The sequence below is a fragment of the Abramis brama genome (genome assembly GCF_963993115.1).
Source record: "Abramis brama genome assembly, chromosome: 15".
Classification (NCBI taxonomy): domain Eukaryota; kingdom Metazoa; phylum Chordata; class Actinopteri; order Cypriniformes; family Leuciscidae; genus Abramis; species Abramis brama.
Genome location: NC_139977.1, coordinates 26,770,205 through 26,796,665, shown reverse-complemented (window position 1 = coordinate 26,796,665; position 26,461 = coordinate 26,770,205). Strand labels below are relative to the sequence as shown.

At 35.4% G+C, this 26,461-nt stretch overlaps 1 protein-coding gene across 1 annotated transcript; it reads left to right on the top strand.

Annotated features, from left to right (window-relative positions):
• On the top strand, window positions 1-26,461 carry prlra (prolactin receptor a). The gene is made up of 9 exons (XM_084136973.1): window positions 1-182; window positions 13,293-13,386; window positions 15,007-15,139; window positions 16,677-16,846; window positions 17,929-18,095; window positions 18,938-19,079; window positions 20,826-20,922; window positions 22,371-22,440; window positions 23,409-26,461. The coding sequence occupies exons 2-9, from the start codon at window positions 13,323-13,325 to the stop codon at window positions 24,378-24,380; spliced, it is 1,815 nt and encodes a 604-aa protein (XP_083993099.1). The 5' UTR covers window positions 1-182; window positions 13,293-13,322; the 3' UTR covers window positions 24,381-26,461.

The following is a 26,461-nucleotide window of genomic DNA, read 5'->3' as shown; positions in this document are numbered from 1 at the left end:
GACGCCCGGAGGCATTTGACTTACCTGAGGGCTGAAGGAACACACGTCTTGCTCAAGACATCTTCTAAGCTTTACGAGCGGGCTGTTACATAAGCAAGGAAAGCAGAAGTCAACCAGTTCAATGTAGCCATCCTGATAGCACGATCATTAAAGAGGGATTATAGGAGCTCTATGAACAGAAGGTAAGCGCAGAGCTGCTACTTTTCTGCTGAGATCTCGAAGACATTGTATCGAATGCTCTTGACTGAATAGAATTTACATTCGAATAAGAAAAGATGCTTGCATGCTAGTGCAATGAACCAACATGGTTTATAAGGCAAGAGAGTAGCCTATATTTATATGGTAATGTTCTGATGAATGATTTGACTGAACTGCAATATTTACTTTTACAATACTATTTTATCTACTTATTTTAAATATTTCATATTTAATAAACTTTACTATTTATATAATTAGTTATTAGATAGTTAGCATGCAGTGTGCTTCATAGCATCTGAGTTAACTGCTTTTATTCAGATATATAGATAGATAGATAGATAGATAGATAGATAGATAGATAGATAGATCTCTCACTAAGCAGTTTTCAGAAGATTTATTTGTATTATATTTAACTATCTTTAGTCTCTCTCCATTCCTATGAATCTCGTTATATTATGTATAAACTATAGATAGACAAGACAGACAGATAGATAGATAGATAGATAGATAGATAGATAGATAGATAGATACAAAATATTTAAGATTTTCTAAGATGTACGAATTTCACTTGTATAGTAAAATTCCATCAAATTGAATTGAATAATCCTTGAATAATCCTATTATTTATAGTATGAATTAAGGATTTTACACAAGTTAAAAAAAAAACTAAAAAAACTTGATCTTAATACATTTTCTTTGTATAAATCTTAATGGAACGAGGGAATGGACCATTTAGTTTATGTGATTCGTATTCATAAATTTAAACATATTTTCTTTTCTTTTTTTTAATTTATGAATACGAATCACATCATCAAATGGTCCATTTCCTTGTTCCATTAAGATTTATAAAATTGTTTTAAGCTTAATTTTTTTTACTCATTTAAAATTCTTGTACTAAGTGTAAATGAAAATGTGATTATTCAATTAAATTTGATGGATTCAAGATAAATTTGATTCCATGCAGGACAAGTGTGTTTCTGAAATGGCGCACAAGTGTGAATGGTGTGTTTTTGCTTTTAACACAAACTGTGACTTCTGTCAAATTCTCAGGGTGTACAATATTCTTACATTAAAGAGTTTATAAGCAGTGCATTTATTGTTGTATTAAATAATATGAATGAATTGTGAATCAGTGTGAGTGATCACACCAAGAACAACACGTTCCTGGATCAACACCTGTGTTGAACCTAGAACAAAGTTCCAATCAACCAATCAGATTTGAGGGACAAGTTTACAGTTTATAGTTTATGTCAAGTTTTGGCTTACAACCAGGATTAGGTGCTTCTACATCAGTGTTATTCACCTATCATTTCCCTCTAATTTGAGGATAACTTATGGGTAGAGTTAGGTTTAGAGATAGGACGTTTCAAACAGGAATTTTGTTCCAGGATCAACAAAATATGTTGATTCAGGAACATGTTTTACTTGCTGCATGCAATTACATTATCATTGTGTGCTCATTATTATACATTTAACAGGCAGTGTAATGTAAAGTGTGACTTAAATATTTTTGATTTTGACGTGATCATCACGTTAGCTCACACGGCCCAGAATCAGAGCAGGGCTTTAGAGTCTAATTATATTAGAGATTGGAAAGTGCTGATATAGGCGTTCATTATGTAATGAGCTTTGCATCGGTCTAATCTTGGGCATAAGAGGACAGAATGGCTGTGAAGTCTTCAGGGTTTCAACTCGGCAATGAGTGTCAACAGTTTAATATGGGTGACTGCTTCCGAGTTAAAGGTTGTTATGGTGTCTGTCATATTTGATCCTTATGTCAGCTGTTTTGCAATTCAAACAGAGCCATACAATAAAAATAATCTTAATTATTCATCTTGATATGCTGGGCATGATATGAGGTCAGATAAAGTGTACAGTATGAGCAGAAATCACCCTTTTCTATTTATCTTTTTGTATTTAATATTAATTTGACATTCATGTGTAATAAACCCAGTGCTTTGTGTGTGACGTGCGGAACACACCGGAAGATCTGGCAATAGCTTCTTTACCTGATTAAAGTGAGACACTTCCTAAGCGGTTCAGCTGATTGTATCAGTGAGAGTGTTCAACACTTTCAAATTGCTCTGGTTGTTTATTGAGCTGGCTAATAAAACTCCTGCTATCATGAAAGTCTATCTTTTGTTGGTTAGAGCCACCTTGATGGCCTGGATCATAGCGGCAATAAGGCATGTGAAGTGTATCTGGGAAATGTGGCTAACAGTTTGAATTAGATGGTCATGAGGTGTTGAATATATATTTATATGTATTTATATACATATTATGCTTGATAAAATGTGTGCTGCATGCGTGCTTCATCTCAATAAAATTAAAACGCAACAAAAATGACAGCGGTGAGAAAGCAGCAGTTAAGAAAGCATCTGATCATAGCGATGTGGATGCAAGCTCTCCAATTCACCCGCATTATGTCGACAAATGAGGTATTTAAAATTACACTTATGATACAGTAGTTTGATCATAAATTATACATTTGAGACTATAGATAGACTATACAGATCTGGCTATGTGAGACTATTTGAATTAATCCATGACACAATGACGTTACATTACAGAATAGCTCTTTCGACATTATCCTGAACATTGTATAAGCATTCATTTCATGTGTCATTGAACAGAAGAGAGGCTCTCTGGACTGGAACCTCCTTTTGATTTTCCTTCACATAAAAATCTGTCTACAGGCTTTCATAGTCAACAGGACGTCTGGAAGGTCTCAAGTTATGTTACAAGCTGTTCACACATTGGCAATAAAAAAACGATTAATACATGGAAATTCTTACACATATCCCCTTTAAGCCAGCTTAAGCAGCTTTTCATATATATCGCTCTTACATTTTCAGCTTCTATTCAGCACTGACCTATTTCCTGTTCACTTGATTAACTCAATGACCTCTGCAAATGCTTTTATTGCTCGGCATCATCAGGTCTGGAACGGATCCCATGTCAGAGCGATGATGTTGTCGAGTCATTGTTTGCACTTCCGAATGAAACATTTTTGAAGGTTTACTCAGTTTGTTTTTGTATAGCAATTACTTTTCTTTTCTTTTTTTTTACGTGCCAGAACATAGCTTACAGTAGTTCACCCTAAAACTTTATTTACTCACCTTCATGTTGTTGCAAACCTGTATATATTTTTTTTCAGTGGAACACTAAATGATAATTTCACAAAGCTGTTTCCCATATAACAGTAGTTATAAGAGCTTCGGTGGCTAGGATGATTTTCATTGAATAATTAAAATTCTATCCTGTTCCTTCTACAAATCCATGGCATGGTATCAGAAGACTTGATATAGTGCATATATGGACTACTTTTATGGCAATTTGTGGACTATTATAGTTTTATGTCCTTTTTGGAAATTGACAAACGTGACTATAAAGTTACTTTTTTTTTTTTTAAATAGCTTTTTTTCTTTAAAAAAAATGGAACGTCAGTCTGGCAGGTAATTCACTGGAATTAGTTGAATGCAAGCAATTTAAAGGAATAGTTCACTTCAAAATTAAAATTCTGTCATTATTTACTCAACGATGTAATGACTTCCATAGTATTTATTTTCCTACTATGGAAGTCAATGGGGTATCAACTGTTTGATTACTGCCATTCTTCAAAATATCTTTATTTGTGTTCAGCAGAAGAGAGAAATTCATACAGGTTTGAAACAACTTGAGGGTGAGTAAATGATGACAGAATTATCATTTTTAAGTGAACTATTCCTTTAATGTCAACACCTTGTAACAAGCTGTCAAAGCCACTCTGAAATCAGAAGTGCCTTAAAACATCAGCAGATTAATGGAGTAATTTGGGGAAAGAATTGCCACCAGGAAAGAATCCTCAGTCTTGCAGAAACATGAATTCACAAACACAAGTGGAGATATTTGTCTGCAGGGGAAGATGTTAGAGAGCTAGTCCGACTGGTTTCACCGTTTAACAGTTTTAAACAGTTTTAACAGTGTTAATCTAAGGTGTTGTGTTATTCCATCAACAATAACAATTAGTGATGTATATCTATTCTAACGAAGTGTGTTTTGGGCTCTGTGCAGTACATGTGCTACTCATTTTCTTTGTGTTTTGTATCCCTTTAAGGCAGCTTGTAAATATATAGCATGATTTTATATCAAATTCAGAAGAGACTGATTCATAATAATGCCGCTCACTTACATTACAGTATAGAGCTGGTAAGTCCCGCCCATCCGTAAAACCCCAAGTGGACCTCTAGGTTGAAAAATTGTCAATGCAAGTGAATGTGAGAAAATAATTATTTTCTGGTCCCGTTTGAATTGTGCCATGAATGTGAACATTATGTTGTCTGTGAATTTTTTATATAATTTTTCATGTTACGAGTTTGACAGTATATTGTACGATTCTTTGGCTGGCAGTTGTGGAAAAGACATAACGAGAAAGACTACATGTCGCCTATGTGACATCACCCCATAACACATTTTCCCTCCACTTGTCAAATCACGGTGCTAATGCTGCGATAATCTATGGAGACAGATCGAGATGCCTGTGTGTTTTGTACCCAAATGTCACCATTCAAACCAAATGGGCTGTTAGCTTTCTTCAGATTCCCGTCTGATGTAAAAACTAGTTGTAGTCCACAAAGTGCTCTCACACAAAGTCTAACCATATCAAACTTCTACCCACTAAATTGTAGCATTCTTCACACGAAAAATTATATTAAAAATTCACAGACAACATATGTTCACATTCATGGCAAAATTCAAACGAGACCAGAAAATAATTATTTTCTCACATTCACTTGCATTGACGATTTTTCAACCTAGAGGTCCAGTGGGGTTAGCGGAAGGGGCGGGACTTACCAGCTCTATATCTCAGGGCCAAAAGCACCTCTTCATTGATATAATGTAACAAATCAAATATTAAATTACATTAAAATCAAACAATTTCATATAACTATACGATTGAAGTGAATCGTTTCTCTTTAAGGGATAGTTCACCCAAAAATTACAATTGTGTAACATCATTTACTTACATTCATGTTGTTCTAAATCTGTATGACGATTTTATTTGAATCACAAAATTCGAGAAATTTCAGCAAGTTTTGACATTTTATTTTTTTTCTCAATGTTGTTTTGGACCCCATTGACTTTCATTGTATGGGGAAAAAAAATCTCCAAAATATCTTCTTTTGTGTTCTGCAGAAGAAAGAAAAGTTTGGAACAGCATGAGAGTAAGTAAATGATGACAGAATGGTCATTTTTGGGTGAACTACACTTGTATACTAAACTAACAATGTGATTCACTTCAAACACGTTTAAACAAACTGTTTGATTTTTAAGTAATTTAATATAGAAATCAAAAATAGATAGTTGAGTGAACTATCCCTTTAACAAAAAGGCAATTAAAAAAAGACAAGACTCTTTCGGGGCATGTGTCATTAGTAATTTATCATGAGTTTACACCTTCCATGTAATCTGATTATACCTGAATGACGACAGTCTACTTTAGAGATTTGCTGTGAATTAGTCTTACGCAGTCATCGCCACCCACCAGGACGACTAGATATGTCCCCAAAGACACAGGTCCACCCGTCAACAGTATCATGATCCTAATCCATAACATTAGTCTGGATTTGGCTCACGACCGATCACCTTTCAGGTCTATGTCACCCCTATAGTGCAACACTACACCGCCGCTCACACCTCTAAAGAAGAGGTGGGTTGGATGGTTATGTATTGTGCAGCTGGTGCAGAGTTTCACTGCGGGGGCTGGAGAAAAGAGTAACTGAAAGAACAACACATTGTAGACAAATGTCTGAACACAGTAAACTGTCAGAAAAAAAAAGTGGTAATCGACTGTGAACGTTTTCAGTTTCTGTTTGAGAAACTCTTTGAGAATTGCTTCCTGCTATGGCTTTCCACTAAATTCTGGATAATATCTAAACAGACGGCCGACATTCTAGGAAATCTTTAATTGTGTTTCTTAGGCAGACGTTTGGCATGTGACGACATGCAGTTTATAGATCCCAAACATCCAAAAATGTGAAAAAGCATACTTGGATGTGTGCAGAATTTTGAAGTTTCAACATTTAGTAAAAGATACTGGATTTGTTTGCAGTTTTGTTCCAGTTGAATTTATTTTTAATAGTTTATAGGAAAGCTGTTTTCAATAAGTTCAAAGATTTTTTTCTGTCTACAGTGCAATATTTTCATGTCAAATACTTTTGAGACATACGGAGTAAAATATTAAAGGCATATAAACTGTGGGTTTTCTGAAGCAAACATACAATTATGTTCACTACTCTCTAATGCACTCCTGCTGTCATATGATTCACCACCTTGGTATTTTATTTTCCACCAAGAGGAACAAGCAAGATACATTTTATTTTATTGCCATGACTACAAGCACTATTCTATTCGACTGAACTGATGTTTTACCATCTTCAGTGATTGGTTAAATGGTCATTTTAAATGGAAAATTGTACTTGCTAAGCTATCTCCTGATTTTTGCTGAAACAACCCATATAACCTCATTGCTCTGCAAAAATATTCAAACTATGACAGACATGCATCCGTTCATTTGCATTCTTGCATGAAATCTGTAGTTAGTAAAAACAGATACTAAAGTTCTGACAACATTCTGATAGGTTTGCATTCTATATTCGCATATTCTATATTTATGCACTTAGTTTCTGATGAACTATATAGTTAATATACATTAGCCCAAGAGTTGTTTAATACAATAATTTAAAGTGGACCCATTATGCCCTTACAGAACTTACAGAGACGGTGTCAGCTTATATTACGTTTTGTGAGGATCTTGTTATTCCCAGGAAAGAATAATAAACCATGGGTCACTAAATCGGTTAAAAATACAATTATTCAGAGAAATATTTGTTTTAATCAAGGTGATGTGACTCAGTATAAGGTATTAAAAAAACAAGTTAAAAAAGAACTTAAAATGGCAAGGCTTAATTATAAGGTCAAAGTAGAGGATATGTTAAGAACTGGGAATTCACGTTCTGCATGGGAGCGGGTGAAATCCATGATGGGGATGAATTCCAAAAATCGTAATATTTCTCTTGATGGGAAGCTTGATTTTGATCTTTCTAATGATCTGAATGTTTTTTATAATAGTCATGATTTTAGTCAGGAATTGGCAGTGTTTAATAATGGTGCTTCGGATCAGAGTAGGGTTAATGTTGACAGGGATATGGTCTTAAAACTTTCAAACAACTCGAGAGGCGTCATATCATTAAGTTTGCTGATGATTCAGTGATCGTTTCCCTCCTTGATAATGATGACTCTGATCATGGTTCTGTATTGGTAGATTTTATTGATTGGTGTAAACTGTCCTTTTTGGACATTAATGTATTAAAAACTAAAGAGATGATCGTAGATTTTAGGAAGAATCGTACATCCATCTCTCCGGTGGCTATAAATGATCATGCTGTTGAGATTGTACCTCATTTTAAATACCTTGGTACTATAATTGATGAAAAGTTGACTTTTGGGGCTCATGTGGATGCTGTTTGTAAAAAAGCCCACCAGCGTATGTATTTTTTCAGCCCGTTCTCATCCCAAGTCGTCATATACTGACGCTTTCAAAATTTTTCTTCAATATCTGACGCACAAAGCACCCTTTAGCGTCCATATGAGACGCATAACCCTACCACAGACCTAAACCTACCCATAACCGAAGCGTCTCATATTGACGCTAAGGGTGCTTTGTGTGTCGGATATTGACGAACTTTCGAAAGCATCAGTTACATGACGCCTAAACCTACCCATAACCGAAGCGTCTCATATGGACGCTAAAGGGTGCTTTGTGCGTCGGATATTGAAGAATGTCTGAAAGTGACGGAAAGTGACGATTTGGGGATGAGAATGCGTTGATTTTTTACGGAAACTCTGTGGTTTTAACGTGGATAGCACTTTTATGAAAATGTTTTATTCTTGTTTTATTGAGTCAGTTATTACTTTTACAGTGTGTGTTTTAAAGTGTGTAGTAAGATTGTCGGCACCAACCTGACTGATTTAAACAGTTTGCATAAAGCCAGGACTCTGAGGAAGGCTGAGTTAATAATAAGAGATTCCAGCCATCCCTTGCAGAAGTTGTTACCTTCTTTACGTAGATATTCTTTACCGTTTTGTAGGACAAATAGATTTAAAAATTCTTTTGTACCAGTTGCTATTGGGTTTTTGAATAACTAATTTATTTATTTATTTATTCTTTTTTTCTCTGTACTGTTTGTTTCTGTGTGTTTGTGATTGTATAGATTCTGCTGGCTGCAAAACAAATTGCCCCTCGGGGATAATAAAGTTGACCTGACCTGACCCTTTTACAAAGTCTTGTTTTTGTTTTTGGGTTCTACTTGAGTATAGGTTTCCATGCTTGAATGTTCAAAAAACAACTTTTTCACATATTTTACATTGATGCATCACCTCTCTTCACAGTCTGTCAGTAACACTATATTTAGTTCCTGTCTCTATGGTCCCCCTCCTTCCAAAAAGAGCAGTGTGCTCTGATTAGTCAGCTGAATCAGTGTTTTGTGATTGGTCTACCGCTTCGAGCGTGTCTCGGAAATATTATACCCCTTACCATTACTGCATTATTGAAAAAAGAAAAACAGCATCTCTTGGCCTCAACAAGGCCTCGCACCCTTTATTGTGCATATTCCTCGGCGGGAATTATTTAAATGAGGAAAATTGTGATGTGTTCATTCCCTGTAGACAATTCAAGACTACAATCGAGGCGTTTCAGGGAGTTCAGAACTGATATAGAGAATAACTCTCTCTGGAGTAACTTTGTGCTTTGTAACTTTGCAGACCTTTTTTATGCTCAAACAGCAACATTACACACTAAAGAAAGTTGAAAATGTAAAAAAAAAACCCTTCTATACATAGAATGATGGGGCAAAATGAGGTCAAGTAATCTGCCTAGATCTTTTCATAGCTTTAACCTGAGAACATTAATTCCTAATGCCAGCAAGACCTCTCAGAGGTCTATCTATTGAATTATAGGGGCCAGAAATGGAATACAAGAGTCGCGGGTGGGTGAGACCGCGGGTTGCTAGATAATCTTTAGATACGTGCCGACTTGTTGACAAGCCCATGCTTGCTACTGTTCGCCCGGCTTAGCGGCTTACCCCCACTTGGAAGTTATGTAAGATAGCTGTTAACAGTAGGAAGGCAATCTTCTAATGCCAATTATCAGATCAAACTGAACATTCTTAAAATCAAAGCGTTAGACAGTGGAAAATGGCAACAGGAACGTATACGACAAATGAGTGGCAGGAATCTACTGCTAGATGTAGATGATTATATTCTTGCTTGCTGTCACCACAGGCACCACAGCATCTGAATTTTCATTGTACGTGACTAAGAAGTAACAAGCCAGTGATTGTCAGTGCCTTTTCTGCAACAGTTCAGAGTGCACCATTTGTTTGCCAATGGACAAGCATTCAGCACATTTACAAGTCAATAAATCAATGCAAGATCAATGCTTCTGGGTTGTCATCTTTGGAAAGGCCTTGCTTAAGTCTGCTTCTACCTGTTTGTTCTTATGTTCATTTCTTGGCATAAATGCATTGAAATAATGTGCTACGATTGAAGACCAACAATAATTTTCTTTTTGATTACATAATAAATGGCAGTATATACACATCACAGTCAGACATGCCCATTTGTGCTATTTGGTTGTGATATTGGATTAAACTCGTCCCAGGAATCTGTTTTGAAGATTAAAGGATCAGCAATCCGCACACCTTTATATCTTTACTAACTAATTGCCAATTAGTTAGGTTAATAAACCAACAAACCAATTAGATGACAGTTTAGAGACAGTTTATTAAAAGTGCTAGTATTTTTGTGTGTTCTGAATTTAGTAATTATTTCATTGGTTAAAACTCATCTTTGATAATCAAAATGACATATTTCCTGTGAAAATAATTTCTTCATGCCATAAAATAGCTTAAATGTAACTACACCCTTGCTTCATTTAGTATACACAGAACTTGATTTTCACCACAGGGTCATTCATTTCAATTATATTTAATAATTGAGTGTCAATTGTACTTGATATAATTGAGCTCCAAATCAGCACATTAGATCCCAAGCCAGTTGCAAATTTTCAGCAATGAAAAACAACAATGTCCTCCTTCAACCGGCATGCTTGTGTCATGGCAGTGTCTTGCACTATTCCACTTTGCATCGAGAGGGAATGAAGCCCAACACAGTTGGACCTGGTCTTTCTGTTATGATGATATAATCTCTTATGTAATCAGATATGGAGAAAATGCCAGCTGGAGAAGCTTTTTTTTGTTCTTTTTTTTCTTCAAATCTGTGATGCCACCCTGTTCACCAGGGGGAATAAAAGTTCTCTCTCTCTCACTCATTTTCTATCCGTCATGTTTATGTCTATCTCAATCTGCTGTCCTAATATCATGCTTTCCATGTGCTTAGTGCTTATTTGTCATCGGATTAATGGTAGGCTGGAGATTGAGCCGATTCCGGAGGAGTCAGACGGCAAATGTATTTGCATATTATTTCCATGCTTACACGGTAGCACTTAATATCGTAAAGCTGTCAGAAAATGATATGTTAGGTGAAAAACAAACTGATTGATTAGCTTGTGTTCTCATGCTACAGTCGTGTTCTCAAGCTAACAGCTTAATGCTTAGGAAAACAAATTGCTGGGAAATGGTAATGCATTCATGTCCTTTTAGTTTCCAGAGAATTGTCTTAATCATGTTTGCTAGTATGAGTCAGGACTTGTTGTCTTTTGACAAGTTTTTATGAATTATACAAATGTGACCCTGGACTACAAAACCAGTCACATGGGTCAATTTTTTTTAATTGAAATTTATACATCATATAAAAAAGTTTTCCATTGATGTATGGTTTGTTAGGATAGGACAATATTTGGCCGAGATACAATTATTTGAAAATCTGGAATGTGAGGGTGCAAAAAAATCAAAACATTGAGAAAATCACCTTTAAAGTTCTACATTTATGTTCGCGATTGTGCTGCATTCACTCGCAAAAATATATTTTTGATGTATTTACGATAGGAAATTTACAAAATATCCTCATGGAACATGATCTTTACTTAATATCCTAATGATTTTTGGCATAAAAGAAAAATCAATATTTTTGACCCATAGAATATATTGTTGGCTGTTGCCACAAATATACCCGTGCAACTTGTGACTGGTTTTGTGATCCAGGGTCACATATGAGCAATAGATTTGGATTTTACAGAGCTCAGTTACATGCACAGGCAAACTTTGAGATTTTTGCAAGTTGATTCAAAGCCGTAGGTAACATACTTCAGAAGTTTTGAATAGTTTTTTTCGGACAAAAATACTACATATCTCCACAACCTAAATTGCACAGCTAATGTGTGTTCTGATGATTGTCTAAACGTTTGGCATCATTAGTGCTCAGATATTTTGCTCAAAACCTTGGCCCATAACTCATTGTGCACATTGGAGCTACAGACAAGAATTAGTGGTCAAATTGTGGGTTTTCTTAAAGAATAATGAATTAGACATATGTGTTTTAGTGATTCTAAGTAAGCAAACACGTATGCATTTAAACACTTTAGACCCCTTTAATTCAAATCTCTCTTAACATACTGTTGTTTCTATTTGGCCCTGTAAGACTTGGCACTAAATAACATTAGTGCCAAAAATTTACTAAAATCGCTAGACTTACATGTAGCTTGAGTGTCTTGGCTGCTCAAGTTGCTCATGAATATTCATTAGAGAGGTTCACCTTTTGTGATCTGACCTTTTCCTTTTTTTTGTCCTGCTGCTCTTGTTTAGTCCTGTTTCCATTCCAATTTCTTAGTTTCTTCCAAAGTAAAAGGAAAGAAAGTGAAATTATGACCACAACTAAACTAAATACACAGTTGTGCTGCTTAATATTTTTGTGGAAACAGGAAATAATGCATTTTTTCAGGATTCATTGACGAATAGAAAGTTATATATATATATATATATATATATTCATTTATAAACTTTGAACGGAAATCTGTATATTCTAAAAATTGGGGTTATAATAATTGCAAACCCCCCAAAACATGGATAAATAGTAAATAAAAGAGCTGATATAAAATGTAATCCTATTCCCTATTTAAGTTTAATATCTTGCATTAGCTTAACATTTGACTTTTTTTTTTTTTGCTGTGTTTGTCTGTTTTGATGAAAATTCAAGTTGAAAATAGTTTCGGTAGAACTTTAGACCTTTGATTGGAGGCATGGATCTGTCTGCCTATTTTATGAGTTGAGCAATTCTTACTGGAAGTTTCACATATGCCAATAGAAGTCTTTTCTTCCATTGGCAGAAAGGTGATGTTGAAAAGTAAGTTTAAAAGCTTTGCCTCAATGTATGTCATGTTGTAAAAATACAGAAATTACCAATAAAACTAGTAGGAAAATTCCCACACTAAGAGATACTGCTCTTTTACATGGTCCTTTGCATGTAAAATGTAGAAAGTGACAGTTTGATGACCGCTATATTTTTAATTGGTAGGCAGTTGGTTGCAAAACCTCATGAAATATAGATAGTACCTTTTTTATAGTAACTATGAGTTGAACTGATCTGAGTTGCTCCTGTTCTCTAAAATGATAAGAAGCACTGAAGGAACTAATGATTGCGAAAGTGTTGAAAGATGTATGGAGCATGAGGGGGAAATCCATTTTTTTTTAATGGATCAAAATATCAGAAGAGGCATATTTGATTGCTCTGGTTTGTAAGCAGTAGATATTTTCAGGTGACAAAGAAAGTTTTCCAAATAAATATGTCTTTGTTTTGTCCAGTGTCTGTTTCATTGTAATGGTCCCACATTAACACGATCTTATAGTTACTGTAAACACAGAAGGCTCATTATCACGTAAGAATCACTTACAGTACTGTATCTGCTCTCCTCAACAACCTGTATTTCTGTCTGTCATTTTTTATTTGCTTGTGCACATTTATATTTGTAATAGATGTATTTTGTATAAACACCTTTCACAGTATTTCCCCCATCTTTTAAAGAATCATTTGGGCTCTTTATGCCAATGGAAATCATAAAGATCTAATATCTCGCTTTCTCTCTTATCTCTCACTGACAGATCTAAGGCGCTTAGAAGCCATCAAGGACAATGAGGAACTCTGGGGCCGTGCTGATTTTGACCTTTATTACCAATTTAATATCACAAGCAACAGGTGAGCAGTGTTATTGCTTATAAACCTACAGTAAGGGTTCAACTTGACTAACTTTATCTTTACACATACACTATCATTCAAAGGTTTGGGGTCTGTAAGATTTTGTAAAGAGGTGAATATTTTATTCAGAGCTTTTTATTCATCGGAGAATCCCCAAAAAATGTAATCAGTTTTCACAAAAATATTAAACTGTTTTCAACATTGATAATAACAAGAAATGTTTTTTGAGCACCAAATCAGTCTTCAGTGTCACATGATCCTTCAGGAATATTATTAATATAATATGCTGGAGTAATGATGCTGAAAATTCAGCTTTGCATCACAGAAATAAATGAGTTTTTTAAAATATATTCAAACAGAAAACAGTTCTTTTAAATTGTAATAATATATCACAATTTTACTGTTTATACTATATATTTAACCAAATAAATCAGCCTTGGTGAGCAGAAGAGACTTATTTCAAAAACATTTTAAAAATCTTACCGACCCCAAGCTTTTAAACGTTACAATGGACTTGTCATCCATTTTTGCTTAGTCTACTGTTTTGTATTTTTAATATTTAACATATGCTATAGTATATACATACATACTATGGTACTGAATGATTGCCATTTTCAAGTACCATGGTATTTACATGGTTCTCCAAAGTGCTTAAAAGAATACCATGGTAGTTTTTTTGTTAGTATATTCATGAACAGTGTATCATAGGCCTTGTTAATGCAACGCAAAGCAAACAAATTAGTGTAAATCCTTCATTTTCCCATTTAATTTAATGTGATAATTTACATACAAATAGTCTTACACACAGAAAAATATCTATTTTACAAAATGTAAAAGTTGGCATGAAATGGAAGTCGAGATAGACTTTTCTTCCCTATTGTGACGTGTATTAGAGTGAAATGGCTTCTCGAACAAGAAAAAATGTAGGGCGGGACTTCGATTGATTGGATGATTGTCGTTAGCGATCTCACGTGAGTGACAGGTTGTCCCGCCCTCGCTTCATCAGAAAAAAAGAAGCAAAAAAAGTTATTTTGATTAAAGATTACAAGTGCACATTAATTAAAAATATATATTGTTCATGAATAAATCATTTATAATAAAAAAAAAATACAATATTCCATAAAAATAATAACTATCAATTTTGATATCATGGTGACTTTAATGTGTCACGGAAGACTAATTCGCCACTGGTTCCTTCGAGATTTTCATATGGGGTTTTATAATGGGGGTTTTCAATATATGAGTAAAATAAACCCTGTGGGATACATAACTTGATTGTACTTTGACGTTTTGTGCTTCAACTTAAATTACACACGCCCATAGCGAAAACGTGAATTTTTAAGCAGTCATGTTCATTTTTGAAAACGTATGTTTTTAAAAAAGTAACTAGAAAAGCTTGTTGTGTGAGTGTGTGTGTGTGTGTGTGTGTGTGTGCAGTGTACGTTGTAGCACAAAATGTCTATCGTCAAGTTATGCTTACCACATACTTTTTTTAATAAAAAAATAAAATAAAATAAAAAAACATTGTAAAACCCTATAGGGAAATCTTGAAGGAACCAACGGCGAATTAGACTTCCGGATTCTCTATTCACTCTAAATGGGCACAATATATATCCACAGGTGTTAGTTCCCCAGGCAAACCCAGACTCACAAGCTGTCGCTCTCCAGAGAAGGAGACCTTCACCTGCTGGTGGGAGCCTGGAGATGACGGGGGTCTGCCAACCACCTATGCCCTCTACTACCGTCTAGAAAAGTCAGTCTCTATTCTTTTTCCTTTTCTAGAGCCAAGAAAGCATTTTCTTTCTAGCCTCAGTGTTTAATGAGCATCTTTTCTTTGTCTTCAGTAATGAGTGGTTTAAACTAGATTTTCTCTGCCATGTGTTTATTTCTGAGCTCATTTGTGAAATAATCAGAAAGATATACATGACTTGCTTTCAGCCAACACACAAGTGCCCACACACCCTGCTAAATATAATTTACTCCGATTTTCACCAGAGCACATCCATGAAGTGTTATGCCAACATTATGGCTTTGAGATTCAGCAAGTACTGTAAACAAACAGATCAAACCTACAGTAATACCATGTATTGCCACACCAAGTGGAGTTCGTAGAATTCATGTTCGTACAGTTCTCATGTGAAAAATGTGCTGAATTCTAATATTTCAAGGGTGCAGTATGAAATGAGCTTGCAATGTTGTTGGGATACGTTTACAAAAATGTTCATACACCCCTGCAGGGAAATGAATTGTCAATATTTTTGGTCCGTTTTCTCAGAAAGACTGTACATTTACTGCAATAAAAGACATTTATTTTGTCAACTTTAAAGAGTACACTACACTACTGTTCTAAAGTTTGGGGTCGGTAAGATTTTTTAAAATGTTTTTGAAATAAGTCTCTAATGCTCACCAAGGCTGCATTTATTGAATCAAAAATACATTAAAAACTGTAATATTGTGAAATATTATTACAATTTAAAATAACTGTTTATTCCTATGATGTCAAATCTGAATTTTCAGCATCATTACACCAGTCTTCAGTGTCACATGATCCTTCAGAAATCATTCTAATATGCTGATTAGCCGCTCAACAAACATTTCATATTATCAATGTTGAAAACAGCTGTGCTGCTTAATATTTTTGTAGAAATTGTGATACATTTTTTAGGATTCTTTGATGAATAGAAAGTTCAAATGTACAGCATTTATTTGAAATAGATTTTTTTTTTTATAATGTAAAAATATTTGTCACTTTTGATCAATTTTCTCTTAAAATATATATGTTACCGGCAAAGTGTGTAATCCGGCATTCTATAGAATGCCTAGGTAATGTATAGAATTAGGTAATGTATTTTTTGCAAAAAACATCAGGAATTCTATACATTGCCTAGGCATTCTATACAATACCGGGATTTCACACTTTGCCGGTAACATATATATTATTGACCCCAAACCTTTGAATTGTAGTTTAGATTAGTATCAAAGCTAACAGACATGGACTAAACACTGAGAAACTTGTTTTCTTTTTGGCGCAGACATACAGTAGTAAATGAAAAGTACACTGATCAAGTTTAGTTCGTATTTTGATGGTAACATGAGTTTTGAGTATTATGGTTGGCACATTTATCATCAAAATATTGTTTTCAGATTTGGATGTGCATGTCGGCTCTGGTTATGGATTGTCACAGTGTTCAGACACAAACTAGCTTTAGAAATGTTCATATTTAATTCTGGTGTCTGTATCATTTCAGTTATTAAGTGTAAATCTGTCTGTTGATATCTCTCATATTCAGCTCCGAGACGGTCTACGAGTGCCCGGATTACAGAACCGCGGGCGAGAACTCGTGTTTCTTCAACAAAAACACCACGTCGCTTTGGGTCAACTATAACATCACCGTGGTGGCCACTAACGCCCTGGGGAAGAATATTTCAGAGCCTGTGGAGGTGGACGTGGTCTATATAGGTATGCTTATACTGTATGTTGTCTTTATAAGCTTTTCTGTAGGTTCTTCTTTTACTTTATCACCCCCTTCCCATTCATTTCTCTTCATCCGCCCCTCTCACCTTATGTTCCTTCCTGCATAATGTGTCATTTGTTTGTAATTTCGTTTATTAGTGCATACTGGATGTTACAGACTGCTGTTGCATCAATGAGAGCAATGTTATTGCTGCCCGTCTGGAATCACTGTTGCGAAAGAACATTATTCTGTCGTCTGGGTCATAAAATATTACACACAGTTTCCGTCTGTCACATGTTCTCTCACGCATTAAGCCAAAAGGGTAATTTTTTACCAATATAATATATTTGATTGGTTTATTTTTAGTTTTGTTGATCTGAACAATTTGTGCAGTCCAATTCCTCCTTATCATTAACTCATATGTACAACTATAACTGAGACTAAACTTTAACTAATGTTTTTTATTTATGCTGAAGGGGCGAAACACTCATTCACAATACGAAGCACACTTTTCTGTTCTTTCTTTCATCCTTCTTCAGCAAGTTTTCAGGTTTGTGTGCAAAGGTCACTTAGGTTGACCTTATTTGGTTGACCTTACCCTCAATCTGGAAGAAACTAGTTTTCTGAGTTATTGCTGAATGCACGGAATTTGAAATCAATAGTTCACCCAAGAATGAACATTATGTCATCATTTACTCCTCCTCATGTCGTTCAAAAACCTGCATGACATTTTTGGAACACAAAAATATCAGAGCTACTCTTTCTGTATAATCAATCAAAGTTACTAGGGGCTTTCAAACTCCAAAACTGGTTTGTAATAAGCAAATGAGATTTTAAAGCTATAGTAAGGCAAGAATTTCAGTGAATGATGCAAATTTCAGTCTGTTCCTCATACAAAGTGATCATATGGCTTTAAAAGTCATATTGAACTCTTTTTTTGTCCTAATTTATTGACATTCAGCAATATATTATATTTAGGGCTAGATTTACAAAACATGGCAAATTAGCATGAGAGGGCAAAACATTAGTCGGTTTACCTCTTGTATATTGTACTTATCCTATCCTGTCCTCTCTATTTCACCCACAGTTCAACCGAACACTCCAGAGAACGTCACAGCAGAGGTGGTCCATGAAGACCAGGGTCCTTTTGTAAAAGTGACCTGGGAGAAACCACGAACCGCAGACACCCGCTCAGGGTGGATCACGCTACTTTACCAGCTACGAGTTAAACAAGAAAAAGATAAAGAATGGGAGGTGGGTTGAAAAAAAAAAATTGTGCATCTTCTTTAGAAAGTGTTTGATTATCAATTAGTCTAGATTTATTACCCCGTTTGCGCTGGACTATTTAGATTTGCGCCACCTAGAGGAAACAACTAGAATGCAGTTTGTCATCTTCACAATACACAGGACTTTACATGGCTTGTTTTCTTGATATGATGGACTGGTATTATCATCTAACTTGTTGAATGTGAGCTTTTTAAATATTAACAAACAGACTAGAGAACAGTTAACAGTTGTTTGTTTGTGACTTTATCCGAGATCTTAAATGAATGGAACGCAGTTGGACAGCCGGTGGGTCGACATTAAATCAGCTGTTACACAAAGCAGTTTAATCATTGACTGTCCCAGCCTGGGTTTATGTCTTCATTAGTCCGCAGAAACCTGAGGGAGGCTAGATATGCAGAACAACAGGGACTAGATCAAACCAGATTTGTTTTTTTACCCCAAAGGCTGTGCTTCAGTGAGACAGAGGCATGAACAATAATGATTGCCTAGTGACAGAGTAACCCGAGAGCAATAGTATTGGCTCTATGAACTGAGACAACACATGTAACTGATGATCATTCTTGCTGATGCTGCGATTGTATTGATTTTAAGAGTTAACTGCATAAACATTTAAGTAAAGATTTATTTTGATCTGAATTCAACCAACAACATCAACATATTTAGCAATTTGCAACAAATTGAGTTTTGATATTTGTATATTATTTACTTTTAAGACATTTTATTAAGAAAGTTATTGCTAATAATTAAATATATTTCATGTATTTTCATATTGATCAGTGATCTTAAGTGTTCTCTTTATGTGTGTGTAGGAGTATGATGCTGGCAAGCAGAAGTACTATAACGTGTTCAGTCTTCACCCTGGTAAAGAATACATGGTGCAGGTGCGATGTAAACCCGATCATGGCTTCTGGAGTGAGTGGACCCAGACCAGCTATGTCAAAATGCCTGATTGTAAGTCTTTTTTCTTTTCATTTTTTAAAGTAAACTTGATTATTATAAATGTTTTTAGGGAGATTTTAGTTTTAGTTTGAGTGGACATTTCTTTGAGTGTTTTTGTTCCAAATATGCTGTAGATATACATACATACATATATTACACACAAACACACACACACTGGGGTCAAAAGTCTGAAATAGTTATTTTAAAAATATCTATTTTTGAAAGAAGTCTTATATGCTCAGCAATGCTACATTTATCTGATCAAAAACAGTAATATTGTGAAATATTATTACAATTTAAAACAACTGTTTTCTGTTTTAATATTATATTTTATATATTTCAAAGTGTAATTTATTCCTGTGATGTCAAAGCTGAATTTTCAGCATCATTACTCCAGTCTTCAGTGTCACATGATCCTTCAGAAATCATTCTAATATGCTGATTTGCTGCTTAATTATTATCAGTTATTATTGGGCTCAATTATTAATAATGGTTCTTATTATTATCAATGTTGGAAGCTGTAATACATTTTCTTTCATGAATAGAAAGTTCCAAAGAACAGCATTTATTTGAAATAGAAATCTTTAGTACCAGCACAACTATTTTCAACATTGATAATAATAATAATAAGAAATGTTTCTTGAGCATCAAATCAGTATATTAGAATGATGGTGAAAATTCAGCTTTGCCATCACAGAAATAAACTACATTTTAAAAACAGTTCATTTAAAATGTAATAATATTTAGCAAAATTCCTGTTTTTACTGTAAATGCAGCTTTCGTGAGCATAAGAGACTCTTGTTTAAAAACATAAAAAATATGAATTATTCCAAACGTTTGACCCTCTGTGTATATTATTTTTATTTATTTATGTTTTTATCAAATGTATTGCTTTCTGCATTATGCGAATTTAATACAACTATTACAAATTAAATTCAGCATATCATCATAACAATTGGAGTTGAAAGTTACATTATTTTCTAGTTTAACTTACATTTGTAATCCAAGATTTTCAGTTCTAAAACTTTTTAACTTGCCAGCTGCTAAACATAAAAACCAGCACCAGTGATGATGCGAAAAATGGTGACATCTGAAAATATGTCACCTTTTTCAGCTTAGACACATGTAAGAGAAGCAAAACATTTCTGGTCCAGTAGGTTGAGGTAATCTTGAAGCCTATTAAATGATCATCCAGCACCGCCAGAGAGCCGTTTCAGGACCATAGTCTGTGTTCCTATGTTCTCCCGCTGAGCCTGAGAACAAATCTGTTCTACGCGAATCTAACAGAGCAGACAATTCTAGAGGGAGTCCCAACAGGCTTTCAGTTTCTCCAGGGAGTTATGACCTCATCTTTACCCGGCTAGCACAACCTCAGCCACGCATGTTTTTGAGTTGCAGCTCCTGTTGGGCCTCAGTTGCCCTGGAGCTTCCGTGGAAAGTCAGGCCCGGTGGGAGTCGCGCCTGACGACGGCGAACATGAAATAGAGCAAAATGAGTCAGAGATCAGCCTGTTTCCAGCTCACAGCATTTTCACATACCCACACTGTTCCAATTAGTTTATTTCAAGAGTTTTTTCATAGTATTTTGGGTTATTTTTTATATGCAGTGACCCAATTTTACCCAATGTTTATCCTGTTCTTTTTCATTTTTGGTAGTACTGTGTGTCACCGCAATCTAGTGTCATAAGTAGAAAACAAATTGCAGTGGAGATGCACTCTATTCATCACCATTTCCTGTTTTTGTGTTTGTGCTGTATAGATATACCCAGAGAGCGTTCGCTGTGGATCATAATCACGATTTTCTCTGTCTTCTTCGTCCTCGTCCTCACCTGGACGCTAAACATAAATAGAAACAGGTGCGTTTTTGAGCCTGAAACATTTCCACCACTCAGCCCTACATTCATTTTATTTTTATTTTTTTGTTTAGTTTTTCATTTTAAATGTATTTTACTTTATTTTAAATGTACGGAGCCCCTAAAGGGACATGGTGAAGAAAAAAAATTATTTGGCAATGGTTTTGCGTTCTCTAGCAACTCCTTTGCATTCCCCAAGAAACTTTGCTTTCGCTCGCAGAGAACACAAAACATTTGTGAGAGAACGCAAAAGCACTGCCAAATAATTTTTCCTCCCATCTCATTTTTTTCTTCTTCACCGTGTCCCTTTAGGGACATTAATATATTGTTTTTGTTTACAGATATATTTCGCTGGTTGAGACTTGAGATTTCATCTATTTAGTTTTGCATTTTATTCTGTTTTTATCCTGGCATTGGCAAATACCTATTAGTTCATTCATACCTATCAGTGTGATTGAAATCAAATTTGCTCTGGCCATTTATACACAATGTTCTTGGTGACAAATACTTATGTAGGATTAAACTGCCATTAGAGGATTGATCCAGATTTTGCAGTACCTCACTTCACTCTCAAATGTAGTTTTAGGCCAGTTTCTCTCAACATAGATTTAAATAGACAAAAGATAGACTAATTACGTGGTCAAATAATGTGAGGGATTCTCAATAGTACAAGGACAAACGGGATCCAAAATTAATCTCTTAATCCTGTCGGGACACATGGAAGCTTTTGTTCCGTATTGTAGATAAATCCCTTTTCAGTATCCATAGTGCTTATATTATGATCATGCATGAAAAGCATTTGTTGATGGACATTGTTCTTAACCATGCACAAAGAAATGAAGACCAATTACTATCAAACACCTTTTATGTTATTATATGCATATTATATACATATTATAAATACACTACTAAAATGTATTTAAAGGCACACTATGCAAGATTTGTACCTTAATATAACAGCTTCGAAATAATTTCGATGGTAAACGAACTCGTAGTAGGGCGAATCATCCCGATAGCAAAGCAGGGGGGGGGACGCCGCTGGCAAAACCAGCAATGCAAGTTTGAGAGGTGGCGCCCCGACAAATTTCGCGAGAATCACAACTTGCTTTATGGCACGACGTCACATATATCAACAACATATGAAGCAGCCTCTATGGGAGACACTAGCACGCATTTCAGACGTGAATCAAAGCAGAGTCGACGAAGAAAATGAAGAAAGCGCGATCAGAAGAGTTCAGAGACGGCTCTGCGTGAGTGGCATTTACGACAGTAACGTTCAATAGAAGTACTCCACAGTGACTCTAGGGGTCGCTGTTTGACAAAAACGGAAACTGCATAGTGTGCCTTTAACCTTTGAAGAACAGTTTTGAGCAAAATGTTGAATTCAATATACATTTTTAGAATCTCACGTTTTTTTTTGTTGTTGTTTTTTTTCAAATACATGTATTCAGTGTGAAGCTTTGTTTGCTGCCTCCTGTTCCTGGACCGAAAATCAAAGGATTCGACAAACAGCTGCTCAAGGTAATAAAACGGTCACTCATGGAACTCAGAAGAGCCTGTTTCCAAATCATCTTTGAAAGTTTTCAAGTTAGCTTTAAAGATAGACTCTTTAAGATAGATTGAATGTGTTTGTTGTAACGCCAGACAGCAAAAAATAGAATGCTAAGTATTGTGTTATGCAACCATTGAAAGTTAAATCAATTCAAGTGACATTTATTTATATAGCAGATTTAAATATAAATGTACAATACAGACTGTGTCAAAGCAGCTTCACAGTAATAAACAGGAAAATAACATTTTAATGTTGCAGAATTCATCAATTATGAAACAAATTCAATTTCAGCTGTAATACAATACTCTACATTATGTAAATAGTGTCATTATTCAGCTTAAGCTAGTTGATTCATTCAGTTCAATAACAGTGTCGATGTTGCAAAGTTCATCAATTATGAAATGAGTTCAATTTAGCTATAATAGTTTAAAAAAACGTGACATTTCGGCCACCATCGAGGAAACAATGTTTTTAACTATTAAAGTTGAATTTATTTAAAGTAGTGAGTGCTGCACCTTTTCCTAACTTTCATGAATTTTAGATTTTTTTTGGTTGCACCTCCTCTTCTGTTGGTAGAACAGAAGAGTTTTTCAATTTAGCTATTAGCAGCTCTACAGAAGGCAATAGTGTCATTATTCAATTCAGTTCAGTTCAATAACAGTGTCGATGTTACAAAGTTAGTGTCATTTTCCAACTCATTTTCCAATTGTCTTTTAAATCCCGACTGAGGAAGCCAATTTTTAAGAAAAACTTTTTTGTTTCAAAAATCCACAATGCCTCAGAAGACAAATTATAATAATCTTCATACCCCTTGAAATGTCTCACAAGTTCATTAATTGGAAAGCATGTGCTGAGGAAAAAAAAGGTTTTGATATCTTTGACATTATTTGAAGTGCATTTTTTGGCAGTTATTTCAATTGCTTTGCTTTCTTTACAGAGCGGGAAATCAGAGGAAGTTTTCAATTCTCTGGTGATCCAAGGTTTCCCTCCAACCACCGATTATGATGACTTACTGGTGGAGTACCTTGAGGTGTACGACAATGAGGAGCAAGAGCTGGTACTGGATGGTAAAGATCTATCAGAGGAATGCATGAAGTCCAAAAGCCCATCGGACTGCGACTCCGGCCGGGGCAGCTGCGACAGTCGCACCCTGCTTTTGGAGAAGTGCATGGAGGGACGGGAAGGAGGCGGAAGCGATCAACATCAGTATAGCCAGCATGGAGAAACGAGCTGGGCTTCAACTGAAAGCAGTGAAAGCCAGGGCCCTGAACCCAGCTCTCCAGAGTCCCCTGATGGACGCGTCAAGACCTGGCCAGTTGTGTTTTCGTCTCCCCAACCTCAACTTCACCACCACTACCAAGTAGGAGCTGCGAAACCGGCCTACCACAGCGTCCCGGAGATCCTCAGCCATTTGTCACCACATGCAACGGCAAGCAACTTTCACCAGCTTCACCATCAGGACATCCCGCCACAGGAGGGCCTCTTCAGCAAGGCGGCCTGCCCACATTCCCAAAGCTACAACCAGTTCAATCGGGACGGCGCCGACACTCACTGCGTGCCTCCGTCACGTTCCTTGGAATACTTAGAGGTGCAGAGGGTCAACCCGGACAATATGCTACTTCTTAGGCCGCTTTCAGACCCTAACCGTGAGGCTGAAGGGTCCGATCGCACCGGGGAGGACTATAGCAAGGTCAAAGAAGTGACATCAAACAATATTCTGTTTCTGCAAAGGGAAACGTCCCATCAGTGCGTGGACGATTACACCCAGGCTGATCAATGCACAAGCCAGCAACCACCTCACCCCCGCAAACCTGCCGTCCACCAATCGTACAGTCCCGTGCCACAGGAAGGCGTGAGGGTGATGGCAAACGGTTATGTGGATTCAACAGTCTTGATGCCATCCTACTAGCACATAGTGGTCCAGTGCATGAAGGCAGAGATGTGATCCGCCTCGAATGCAGCTAAAACAATATCCTAAACACTAAGACTATCAACAGCTCATGCCAAGCCCAAAAAGTAGCGCTTTATCTTGCTACATTGGTTTAAGAAAGAGGATTTATATTTATACAAATGATACTTTTAACTAGATGTAAGCAAGAAGGACTTGTTTCAGAGCTGAGATCTGCGCTGTGAACTTTACGTGTGCAGAGCGTTGTAAAGAGACTGTGAAGTCACCGAGGTTTCTTTAACAGATTGTGTACTTTGATGAGGAGACACTTATAAACACCAAAAAAATAAAATAATCTTTTTACACTTAAAAGAACTGTTTTAAAGTCTTTGAAGTTAACATGAAATCAAAATGGATCCTATTTACTTTAATGTAGATTTCTGCAACATTCCCAACTAAATAAATTATCTATCTCTGGTACAAATTGTACTTTTGGCTATATGTTACCCAATAGCGAAATAGCCATTTAGGCTTTAGCTGTGTCTCAAACAACGCACTATACACTATGCACTTATGCACTATTTACTCAACCGTGTTGTGTATGAATTTTATATGGTTATTTTGTCATTCAACATCGGAGTCTGATAGCCCCTCCCCCTCCGTTACATAATAATCATCGGGGTATTTAAAGTGTTCACATTTAATGAATTTTAAATTGAATAGTATTTACTTGCATATTATGGTGTTCATTCTGGAAACAGTGTAATCTCAGCCGTACAATTCAAAATGTCTTTGTATATTTATGGTGCACTCATGCAAATGTAAAGACATGAAAAGGGATGTGAACTGATTGTAAACTGTAAAATTTGCCTTTGATATTTACAGCTCTCAGGTGGAGGTAAACTCGCTTAAACACTTCTGCCGATTGTATTTATTATAAATGTTATTGGTACTGATTTTGAACACAAAGGCACAACAGGTGTAAAATTAGTTAAGTGAAAAAAAATTAATTAAGTGAATTATTCGCTGTAAGAATTTGTTTCGCTGAATGTTAACCCTGTGAGAATCTATTTTTCCAAATCTGTATAGGTAGCTATTAATTCAGAATCGCACATTTTTTTATGTTTGATATAAAAAAGAAAATGTAAAAATATTTTATAAAACTAATTCATTCCAAAATAACCAGATAGTTATTATCTTGTTGATGCACAGATCGCTAACCAATAAAAACCAGTTACATGGAGACGAGTTAACGAAATAGCCCTTGCCAGTGCTGGAGTCAAACTCCAAGTTGCCTTATTTTATGCAGAAATATCTGAGAGAAGACTGGTGTGTATTTTGTTGGATAGAGTTAAACACACTAAACGTGTTTATGTCTAAAGTGTACATGTAAATATAAAATAAATGAAATTGTTATATATAATATGTAGAAATGCATTTATATGTAACCTACAGATAAATAGCTTTGTTGGGTTTGCCTAAGCCACACAGTATAAATCATCCTATAATCTAACTTTGTTGATTTGTGAGTAGCATAACATTTTTTATGTCTTTGTTGTTCAACAGTCATACATTCTCAGTTTCATGCATAATAAATCTGCATTGACAAAGTAATGCATCAATTCTTCTCAGGCAATGGCAAATCTGCTTAACGTGTGTTTGTAACAGCATCTAATTTAACGTGAATTCTCAGGACAGTGTGAAGTAATATTTCAGTCTTTTCATCTGAGAGTAAGCTATCAAAGAAAAGGCATGTTGATAGGCATTCAAGCTTTGTTACTGAAATCAGTTTTTGATTTCAATATACCAAACCCTAATTTAATCAACATTTGCTGTATTAAAATCATTTAAATTCAAAAACATTAGTTTGTTATACACTAAGAATGTCTTGTTGAAATGATGTTGCTATTTTCTTTACTGTCTTTTTTTGTGTGAATTCAAACAACTGGAAGTGATGAAATTAAACTTGTGATGTTAACCTATTTAAGTTGACTTTAATACATCTTCTGTAATGCATCCTTATTGTGTTCTGCTTTTCCATAACAAACATTATTTGTGAAAGTGCATAGCAAAACCATTAAACACATGCTCAGACTGTTTCA

Coding starts and splice junctions, on each gene's coding strand:
- prlra (XM_084136973.1), top strand. CDS start 13,323: ATGAGGAACTCTGGGGCCGTGCTGATTTTGACCTTTATTACCAATTTA. Junction 16,847..17,928: donor GGTGGACGTGGTCTATATAG/GTATGCTTATAC, acceptor TTTCACCCACAG/TTCAACCGAACACTCCAGAG. Junction 19,080..20,825: donor CTATGTCAAAATGCCTGATT/GTAAGTCTTTTT, acceptor TGTGCTGTATAG/ATATACCCAGAGAGCGTTCG.